This window comes from Fukomys damarensis, unplaced genomic scaffold (genome assembly GCF_012274545.1).
Source record: "Fukomys damarensis isolate Sample0158 unplaced genomic scaffold, DMR_v1.0_HiC HiC_scaffold_23, whole genome shotgun sequence".
Classification (NCBI taxonomy): Eukaryota; Metazoa; Chordata; class Mammalia; order Rodentia; family Bathyergidae; genus Fukomys; species Fukomys damarensis.
In genome coordinates, this window is record NW_022900935.1 from 46,999,668 (window position 1) to 47,011,065 (window position 11,398).

Genomic DNA, 11,398 nt, shown 5'->3' on the forward strand with positions numbered 1-11,398 from the left:
AACCTTACCCGGTGTCTGGGACCAAGCGCAAGTATCAGGAGGACTCGGACCCGGAGCGCAGCGATTACGAGGAACAACAGCTTCAAAAGGAGGAGGAGGCGCGTAAGGTGAAGAGCGGCATCCGCCAGATACGCCTCTTCACCCAGGACGAGTGCGCCAAAATCGAGGCCCGCATTGACGAGGTGGTGTCCCGTGCCGAGAAGGGCCTGTACAATGAGCACACGGTGGACCGTGCCCCGCTGCGCAACAAGTACTTCTTCGGTGAGGGCTACACGTATGGTGCCCAGCTGCAGAAGCGCGGGCCTGGCCAGGAGCGCCTCTACCCGCCGGGAGACGTGGACGAGATCCCCGAGTGGGTGCACCAGCTGGTGATCCAGAAGCTGGTAGAGCACCGCGTCATTCCCGAGGGCTTCGTCAATAGCGCCGTCATCAACGACTACCAGCCAGGCGGTTGCATCGTGTCTCACGTGGACCCCATCCACATATTCGAGCGCCCCATCGTGTCTGTGTCCTTCTTTAGCGATTCTGCTCTGTGCTTCGGCTGCAAATTCCAGTTCAAGCCTATCCGGGTGTCAGAACCTGTGCTTTCCTTGCCTGTACGCAGGGGGAGTGTGACTGTGCTCAGGTAATCCACCTGGGAGGAGGGGGCGGCCCTGCACCCAGCTTCCTTAACTATGCACCGGGGTCCAAGAGGCAGCAGCCAATAGGAACCTGTACTTTTCTGGTTCTGACCCATCTTTCTGTTTCTTGGTTGTAGGGGGCAGAAAAAGAGGCTTGTTTTTAATGTATATATAGCAAGAAAACGAGTCAGGATAAGGATGTGGAGTTCTGTATGTGAAGACAAGTCTGTAGGTTTTAGGGAACGGGAAGGGGCCTGTGTTTAAAATACACATAACAAGAAAACAAGGAATTCTGTACCTGAAGGGCAGGTTTGATATTATCACAGGCTTAACTAAGAATTGATCCAAAAGGCTAGCTCTAGAAGTCTAAGATGTTACGTTTCCTTTGTGATTTTAAGCAAATTCATTTGTGATTTGGGCCTCCATTTCAAAATCTGTGCTTTAAAAAAAAGGGGATTGAACTTACTATCTAAAAGTTTATTGCTGTACTGTTCTTGATTTCTTTAACAAAATGTTTGCGGATTTCTTAGCAGAGAAGTACAGGTAGAGGCCCTTGAGAATATTTAATTGATATAGGTTCTGTACTTCTAGGAGGGGAAATGACTTCCAAGCAGTTTAATGGTTGGGCCAAGAAGAAAATGAAGCACACTCTTAAAATTTTCTTCTCTTAGTTACAGACAGGCCCAACTGTCCTTTGTAAGACATGTTACCTCTTACTGAGATGGAATAAAACAAAATGCTGCAGGGCTGGGGATTTAGCTCATTGGTTCTGCCGCCTGCCTTGTGACTGCCAGGACCCAAGTTCGATCCCCAGTACCAGAAAACGAAGAAGAAAAGAAGTAGTATATAAAAAAAAACCAAAATACTACAGCTGGTTTCTTGACCTTGGCTTTGTAGTTCTGTGAGCACCAGATCTTAGGCTCTTAGCCTATTTGGGGCTTCAGATCCTACTGAGAATTAGCTCAGTGCCTTGGACCCCAGGGAAGATTGTCTGCTGGAACACTTGTTTGTATAAAGTGAAAATTTACATTTGGAAGCTACCCCTCTCCACCACTGAAATAGGTAAAGGTAGTAGTGTACTTCAGTAAGCCCCAAAACCTCTTAGGAGGTCTGAGCTACAGTTGTTTAGAGCAGTGAGTGTGGTTGACTACCACGAAGTACAGGATCTGGACACACTAGGATTTGTTGTGAGTATTTGAACCTCTGCAGTGTGGTTGGTGCCATACATTACAGTTAAGAGAAGCAAGGTCCTAGGAGCCCTCTTGATACCATGAGAGGAGGTCATCTGTTTCATTTGAGTTGAACAGCTGTGGCTGCTTCCAGATTACAGATCACACTAGACCTTTGAGATGTTCAGGGCCTTCTGATGGGATAGTCTAAGAAGTCACTGGCCAAAGCAGTACTTTGGCTCCTAAAAGACTGTCAGATGATGCCTACTTGTCATTTGGACCCTTAAGTGTCTCATCTGTATGTTTTCAGATGGATGTTTTGGTAGAACCTTTTAATATAGGATTACCTAGGCAGATCCTCCCAGTAAGCTTGCTATGTAAGGCACGTTGAGAGTCTTGATTTTCTGTTCACAGGCTTTTAGTACTAAAAGGACTTTACAATGCAACTATTTTTTTTTTTTTTTTTGGCGGTACTGGGAATGAAACTCAGGACCTTGCACTTGTGAAGCAGGAGTGGCACCATTGAGCTAAATCCCCGGCTCTTGGTCTCTTAATGAAATACTAATTTTCTGTGTAGTCATAGGCCCTTAGGTTTGTTTTCAAGAGGTCTTACAGTGATCTGGTGCTTAGTGGGAGATCTCAAGGCATTTTGTGACTTTTGAAACTCCTTTCCCCAACACATGCACAGCTCTGGAGTGAAGCGCAGAAGTTTCAAATTCTTAATATGCAAGTCTGTTAGTGATCAGCAACAGGATTGCATCATCAGGAAAATTCGCCTCATCTTTTCCTTAAATTGTAAAGTATTAAAGCTTTCCTAGTTCCTTGCATCCCTTCTTGGACTCAGACTTGGCTGCAAAATTAGTGTAGGAGGCCCAGCCATGTCCTGAAAAGTGCTGCCCCAGGCTTTGAATCAAGCTCTCCTCTCATTTGCTTTGGATCTTGTGGGAGTTCACAGAGCTTGCTTTCTTATGCGTAGAATGCAGATGATGCTAACTTCTAAAGCCTATTAGAATTAAAATGATTTGGTGTCTCTTTTTTTTGGTACTGGGTATTGAACTCAGGACCTTGTGGCTTGCGAGGCAGGCTATTTGGTGTCTTAACATAGAGCCTGGCACGGTGTAGTTAAATGGATACTTATATACAACCATTTAATGAGTCCCTGCTGTCTTGATGGGGAAGGGGCTAGAGATTTCGTGGATCCTGAAACACAGGTTTGTAGTTCAAACCTGTTTGAGAGCTCAGGCCCAGTGGATAGTCACAGCCCAGGAAGTAATTGCAGGAACATTCTGAAGGGACTTTTTTTTTTTTTTGCAGTGGGGATCAAACTTGGGACTTTGCGCTTGTGAGGCAGACGGTGGCACCACTGAGCTAAATCCTTGGCCCTGAAGGGACGTCTGATCCACTCTGGAGTATCAGAAGTTTTGCGAAGGAAGTAAGCTAGAGCTTGAAGGGTAACTAGGAATTAGCCAAGCAAAGGAGAGGGGAGGAGAATACAACAGGTTTTCGGCAGCAAGTAGCATAGCTATAGGTAAAGGAAAGGAGTCTGTGCTGCTTGGAGGCAGATGGAGTTCATTATTAGACCAGAAGCTCTGGTTCAGCCCTTTTCAACAGTGTTGCTGTTGATTTGATATAAGGCCTTGGTAATTCTTTGTTGTTTTAGCTATTTATTCATTGTAGAAAATTTAGCATCCCAGGCCTCTGTCTGCTGAATTCTAACAGCACTTTTTTATGATAACTAAAAATGTCTATAGACATTTGCCAGATATCCCTGGGGGCAAGATTTGAAAGGGCAGTCATTCCCAGTTGAGAGCCACTGGTATAGGGTCTGGGGACATGCCTGCTAATTTAAATCTTCTAGCACCTGCTAACTCAGCTTATTTGGTATGCAGGTGGATGAATATCTGCCTGTTAGTGCCCCTCCTCAAATCCTGAATGTAAGCTGGTAAGAGAGGTGGTGCTTTTTCTCACTTCCTGGTAGAGATCCCAGCTCAAAGGTGATAAGTAGTAAAGCTTCGGATTAGAAGGGAGGACTGATACAGGCCAGTGCTGGACTCTAGCAGTTGCCATCTGATTGAGACTTCAGTTGTTGGTGGTAAATAGTGTCTATAATTGTCCAAGGCAACATGGCAGGAGTATAACTTTATATTTTAATAGTGGTCATTGTGATGTTGATGTGTGGCAAACATTGACATAGCAGTACCTAAACCTATTTAACAGTGTTTGAAGTTTTACAAGGTTCACAGACCTTTCTGAAAGTGTTTTACACTCCTTTTCAAATCCAGCTGTTAGTTTTTTGTGACCTTCATCTTGAGCCTGAGTGGGCCTTTTTACGCTGTTCTTTAGAGAAATATCTTTTACCTCCCTTTCATTCTACATACCTCCTGTCCCTGTTGGGTGAGTGGAACATATTAAAACAAATTTCAAGGTAGGTGTGGTGGTGTATGGCTATAATCCCATTACTCAGGAGGCTGAAGCAGGATGATTACCACAAGGTTCAAGGTTAGCCTGGGCTACTTGGCAAGACCCTACATCAAAAAAGAAAACAAAAACTTTAATTGGATTAATTAGAATAATTACTTCAAGCTAATTACTTACTTGCTGCTACCTCTTTAATCACTGCTGCATGGTCTGTAGTAGCCACCTACCCAGAGACCTAGGCCTCAACCATCTGTCAGGAAATGACTGAATCAGCTGTGGGATCCATAATGGTGAGCTCAGCCTTTGACTCTTCCAGTGAACAGTTGGTTTTGGATGGAGTGGGCCCCTGTCAGTTTTGGGTTAAGGGCTGATCTTGTTCAGCTGGTTGAAAGCAAAATTTAGCTTTCTTGTTTAAAATAGGTGGGAAAGTAGGGCAGATAGGTCCTGGGCCACATCTCTTGTGTAGAATCTTCTGTTTGCGTGGGAGGGGGAGGAACCATGGGTTAAAGTCAGGGCTATGTACTTTCAGGTGGGGCTCTTGGTCATCAGAATAGCTGACCTTGATGCCAGGAGAGAAGGCAGAAGGCAGGAGAGGAGAAAAAGCGATAGCCTTAATCAGGAATAGTAAGCAACAAATAAGTAGGTCATACAAATTAAAGGTTGGCTGGCTGGCCATTTTAGGGTGGACAGTTGGTGTATAGTCATTACTGAGATGACAGTATATGCTCTCAGAGCGTAAGTTTATTTCTGTTGACCTCTTCTGTAGGGCTGGTGGTTATAGGTGTGTCTATATAGGTGTTGGTGAGGCCATTGAATCTTCCAGGACAGGTTAGATCTTGCTACCAAGAAACACAGATGGATTTTCCTTTTTCATTTCATTACCCATCCTTCTATCCCTTCATCCCATCTCCATCCCCACCCAACACATAACACCATCATCACTACCACAAATCTAAAAGTTTAATGACAAACTTGGTGGCAGTTCCACTTCAACTATTTGACTCTGGACAAGTTATTTTATGGGCCTGTTTTCTTCTGCAAAATTAGGTCAGTGATGCTATAGTCATTACAGAAGATTGAATCTGTCACACTACTAAATGCTTGAAGTTTAGCTAAATGTCTCAGAAGCTGAACTTCCTTTTGTGTTCAGATCGTTTGTACTTTGATGTTTGCACAATAAGGATGCTGCAGGTTGACCTTCTGCATTTAGAAAGCCCCAGAACTTCTCATAAAGTTAAGCTGTGTGTTTTCTTGGAGATTGGGCTTGGTAAATAACTTGAGCCTGAGCTCAGACCTGTCCCTGTGTCTACATGGTCTGCTCGCTGCCTCCCAAATGCGTAAGCTTCTCAGTCCTATAGTGAGAGAGGCTCTTACCAGGTGGTGATTTTGGCTGGGCCCTCTGTTGGTGCTGTTTTGGACTAAGGACATAGAGTAGATAAGAAATGGTGAACATCTTGGAAATGTACCTTAACAACTTAATCTCCAAGACCATCTCCAGATATATAACCTTACACTGTCCCTTATACAATCTTTTTTCAGCCTGTGATTCTCTGAGGAAGAGCTTGGCTGATATCTTTTTGCACATGTAGAAACTGTGGCTCCAAAGTAGACTATTTCAGTTGTAATGTACATTTTATTTTTTGTTCACTGTGCAGATTTAAGACCTTTGCTTTGTTTTATAGGGAAGACGCAATTTCCACGGGTCAAATGTAATAGTAAAGACTCCCTGGGAGGTTATCATTGAAAATTGTAGGAGAAATTCAGTCTGGGGGACCCTGAGAAAGCTTCCCAGAAAAGGAGATAGATGTGTCAACACCCTGAAGAGTCACTCTGAGGTATGGGAATAGTGGGTGAAAAACTAGGCTCTGCTTCTCTTCATTCTAATGGGTGCTGCTGAGGGTACAGCTCAGCCAGGGAGCAGGCAGACTGGACTGCATGAAGTATTTTCCTCCTCTCATTTCCCTGTGAAAACAAAAGAGCAGGACATGCTGGAACTTTCTTCATGCCGGGGGTAGGGCTGGACCCAGGGTATATTAAGTTTCAAGCTGGCATACTAGGACTTTCAGTTTCTTGTAGTAGCTGAGTTCCTTAGCAGTAAATAACAATCTGTGAATCAGTGCTGGGCACTTTCTGCTGAAATTTGGCCAAGAGGGCTTCTGTTGATCAGAATTTTGAGTTCCCACTTCTGGAGGAGCCTAATACACTCATTGGGCTGCTAGGAAGTTCTGTTTTTGTTGTTGTTGTTGATGATGTTTTGCTCGGTTCCAGGGATCAAACTCAAGACCTTGGTTTGTGAGGCAGGTGCGGTGCCACTGAACTAAATTCCCAGACCTTAGGAGGTTCTGGAAGATAATGAGCCCTTCAGGTAGAATTAGTGCCAAGGTTATTTCTATGGGCCTGTGCATCCCTACTGCTACAGTAGTTCTGCTGAGCACAGGGCAGGTGCCTGGTGTGGCTTATTGTTTGTTCTAGAGCCATTTAGGGCTTGGGGGCAGTCATACTTTGACAAACATCTGGATTTGCTCCAGAACTACATAAAGAGAAGTGGTTCCTTGTTGGAAATGCGAATTCATGGCCCTTGGTCATGGCTTTTGCCAAGTAAAACTGTTTGTTAACTTGCTAACATGGGAGAACATTGCCTGTCGCTGGCACTGCAGATTCAGGCTTTAGAAATGTGCCTTTGAACTTAGCTCTTTTGGGAAGCCCTCTGAGTATACAATTCATGGGACTGTCTTGCAACCCAGGCCTTCTTTCAGCAGTATGGAATGTAAGAATGTGGATTGAGACTTGGAGATTTTAGTCCTAAAAAAAGGGGTTCTGGAGGCCTCTACTATTGGGAAATCCCTGCAGGAGGTTTTAGATCATGTCTCCTTGGCAGGTGCTGAATATAAGGTACTGGCTTGCCCTGGGATGGTCTGGGACCCTCTGTCTGTGTAGTGGTAGTGTGGCACCAGGCACACTGCACTATCCAAAACAACCTAGTAAATAGGCCTCTCACTGTACTTTTCCAGGATTGTTTAACCATAGTCCTATAACTCTGATTATGTGATTCTACTTGGAAGGGAACTTTTTAAAATCCTGGTAATAAATGAATCCAAAGGTATAGAGCATAATAACAAAATGAACACCCAAGTACCTACTGTTCTGCTTACTACAGGTAAACTGAGGATAAGCTTTAGCATGTGACATATCTAAGGTTGCAAAAGTAGGTGACAAAGATTTGGTATGAACACAAGTCTCTTCAACTTCCTAATTCCTATGTAATACTTCTCATTGTGAGTTGACATAAATTTTCTTTTGGGGTGGGGTTTGGTTCCGGGGATTGAACTCGGGCCCTTGTACTTGTGAGGCAGCTGGTGGAACCAGTGAGCCAAATCCCCAGCACACACCCCCCTTTTTGATACCAGGGCTTGTACTCAGGACCTTGAGCTAGCAAGGCAGGCGCGGTGCCACTGAGCTAAATCCCTGACCTCCAACATAAATATTAATAGGTGTTATTTGACAGAGTTCTTTGATAAGTTTTTTGTTGTTGTTTTGTTTTTGTTTTTTTTTTGAGACAGGGTCTCACTGTGTAGTTCAGACTGACCTAGAACTCACTATGTAGCCCAAGCTGGTCTTGAACTCACAGCGATCCTCCTGCCTCAGCCTCCTGAGTACTGGGATTCCAGACATGCACCACTACGCCCAGCAAGTTAGCAGGTTCTTTTGCTATAGCAATTCTTAGCTCCTTTAACATTCTCAGATCTACAGTGATGCTTTTTTGAAACTCTTCAATCAGTATTCTCTAAATTGATTTGACTGTGGATATGGGGCTGGTGTTTGAAGAGAAAACTCTGAAGAATCCTGACCTAGGAGCAGCTAGGGGCAGAGGAAATCTATAAAATAAAGATTTGTTCTATCACTAGCATGGCTTCAAGTCAGATTTCCAAGTCAAAAGTGTTTCCTTCTAGGGGCGGATCCTGATTCTTTTTTTCTTTGTTTTGGTTTTGAGCTTTGTGCTTGGTTTGGGTTTGGGTTTTTTGGAGAGAGTGTCTTTTTTTTTCCCCCCCTGGTACTAGGGATTGAACTCAGGACCCTGCGCTTGTGAGGCAGGTGTGGGGCCATTGAGGTAAATCCCCAGCCCTGGAGACAGTGTCTTGCTAATAGTCCAGTCATGCTTGAAGTTGGTCTGTAGTCCAGGCTGGCCTTGAACTCTTGATCCTCCTGCCTCAGCATCCCAAGTGCTGAGATTACAAGATGTATATTATCACATCTGACTCTATTTTCCTCCCTTGTTGTAACCCACTTCACTACCCTGCCACCCCCACTCCCCTATATCTCTCTTGTACTGGGGACTGAACATGACATCACACATGCTAGGCAAGCACTCCACCACTAAATTGTATCTCCAGCCCTTTTAAAATTTTGTGAGCCTTGGGCCGGAGATTTAGCTCAGTGGTTCTGCTGCCTGCCTTGCAAATGCAAGGACCTGAGTTTAATCCCTGGCACCAAAAAAACCAAATAAATAAAATAAAATTTTGTGAGCCTGGATCTTTTGATTTCCCTGCTTCAACTTCCCAAGTAGCTGGGAGTATAGGTGGCAGCTTGGCTTTTTATTTCTCACTGGCTCTTGTATCCAGTTCTTGCCCACAAATGAGCCAGTCTAGCCACTTTGAAGGAGTTTTTCCCAGCCAGACCTGTGGTGTTTCTGATACTTAAGTATGTGTCTGTAGAGCTACCCTTGAAAAGGAGCTAATCAGGAGTCAGAAGAGAAAGGTTTGTGGCCCAGGGGCAGCCAGGAATCCCGAGCAAATGGGGAAGCTGAGAAAGTAGGCTCTTCTGGCCTGTAGCTGGGTGAATTTCTGGCTGTATAAATCTGCTGACTCAGTGAAGGAACTTGGGGTGGAGATGTCTCTTGGGTGCCATGCTCCCAGGGAGAGTAGAGTATGTGAGGGGCTCAGGACTTGTTTCCGTAGTTGCAAATTAGAAAGGCACTAGCTAAGAAGAGGACAATCATTTACTCACATTCATTGGCCTGTGAGAAGTTTTTAAAGCCATGTCACTTGTTGAAAATAAAAATTTGAGTGTAATAGAAATTCTTAAAGTGTTCAAAACACAGCTGTCTTCAGAATTTTGGACCTCCCTAGAGGAGGCTTTTGCCTCTATCCAAGTAGATAAACCACAGACACACACACACACACACACACACACACACACACACACACAGGGAACTGAACTCAGGACCTTGCGCTTACCAGGCAGGCGTGGTACCACTGAGCTTCATCTCCAGCCTCTAGTTTTCCCTGCTGACTTGGTACTTTCATTGGCTGCTTTGGTTTCCTCTGTGTGCTGAAGGATGGGGAGGAATGGAGGAAGTGTCTGTCTCACCAAGGTTTCCTCCAAGTCCCTGGAGTTGCCTCCAGATCCTCTAACACTGCACCCTCTTGAGGGCTCACTATTTGTTTATTGCTGTACTGAGGATTTAACCCAGGATGTTATACAGTATGTGTGAGGTAAGTCCTCTGCTGGACTCTAAACTTAGCCCTAAGGATTCTTTTTTTTTGGACTGGGGATCAAAGTCAGGCCCTTACGCTTGCGAGGCAGGCGGCAGAACCACTTGAGCCAAATCACTGGCCCCCTAAGGATTCTTTAAAAGAAGGATTCCTGGACTATGCAGAGATGCAGAGTGAGTCCTGCTTTGGCCTCTGCCTTACGAGACCACCGAGTCTCCTTTGTATTGTGTCAGTTTTCTTTGAGTGGTTTGTGGGCAGAAGCTTCCTAGAGTTTAACATGGTATTTTCCTTCCATTAAGATTCTTGAACCATGTGCATAACAGAGGACAACCATAAGACCTGGCCCATTACTTGTCCCCTAAGAACTTTGGTTGTCCAGTCTTCATGGTGATAATGTGCTGTGTTTCTTTCCAGTGGATATGCTGCTGACGAAATCACTCACTGCATACGGCCTCAGGACATCAAAGAGCGCCGAGCAGTCATCATCCTCAGGAAGTAAGTACCCTGATATCTAGTACCTTATTCCTTGGTTATAGGTCTGTCTGAAGATGTAGATCTAGGTCCCTTAAAACTCACTCCTCTGGCCAGGTATGGCAGCCCATGCTTATAATCTTAGCACTCTGGAGGCTGAGGCAGGAGGAGTCCCAGGAGTTCAGACCATACTGGGCTACATAGCAGACCTCATCTCAAAAAAATAAAACCAAACTCTTTCTTTTTTACTAGTCTGGTATGGCAGGGTAAAATGTGGGAGAGCAGAAGGCTATAAGTTCTCTTTTTATTTGCATCCTGTGAGATAAAGCTATTTTGTTTTTTCATCAGAAAATAAAATTATTTGTTTTTTTTTTGTTGTTATTGGTTTTTTTTGGCTTATTAGCTATGGAATTTAGGACTGAACAAAAACACATGTTCCTGATAGTTGTGGGCATGATCTTGAGACAAGATTTGGGAACCACTTTTCCAAACCCCATCTCAACCTCTTTTCCTCACCTTCTTGTTCTGATTTATCTCATGTGCACTTAGTGATTATTTTTAGACTATGCCTTAACAGCCTGCTTTAAAAATGCCAGGGTTTTCACTTCTGGGGAGGAGCAGGGAGCAAGGAGAGGAAATGAGGCTAGGAGGTTAGGATGCAGTGTTTCCCTGACTTTTGGCTATGACTGTCTCCCTTTCTGCTGGAGATTCCGAGATACATTGACTCACATCAATAAGCCAGATTTCTCCAGCATTTCTTTGTTGTTTTGTTTTATTTTGGTTTGGTTTGGTTTTTGGTTTTCTGAGACAAGGTCTTGATTTGTAGTTCAGGCTGGCCCCAAACTCACTATATAGCTCAGGCTAGCCTCAAACTCGAAGTGATCCTCCTGCCTCCAAGTGCTGGGATTACAGGCATGAACCATCATGCCAGGCCCTCTAGCATTTCTTTGTTGAGCAGACTGAAATCTGTTAGCTCTGGCCATACAGATAATGGGTCAAAGGAAGACCAGCCTTCCTATTGAATGGAGTCCCAGAGAATTAGTGATTGCCCAGTCTCATAGCAGAGCAACACCAGTATGTAAGGGCTGGGTCTGTAGCTTAGCGGTAGAGTGTTTGCCTAGCATGTGTGAGCCTTGCATTCTAGCCCCATTAAGGTAGGGGACAATACTTAAACTGAATGTGTAAAAGTTGCCTTCATTTTTTTTTTTTTTTTTTTTTTTTTTTTTTA

At 44.4% G+C, this 11,398-nt stretch overlaps 1 protein-coding gene across 1 annotated transcript in view; it reads left to right on the top strand.

Moving 5' to 3' along the window:
• The window catches only part of Alkbh5 (alkB homolog 5, RNA demethylase), a 23,608-nt gene that overhangs the window by 90 nt on the left and 12,120 nt on the right, over window positions 1-11,398 (top strand). Inside the window, exons 2-3 of the mRNA XM_010637528.3 lie at window positions 4-625; window positions 10,114-10,194. Of these exons, the coding sequence (XP_010635830.1) occupies window positions 4-625; window positions 10,114-10,194 (703 nt within the window). The remainder of the gene's footprint in view (window positions 1-3; window positions 626-10,113; window positions 10,195-11,398) is intronic.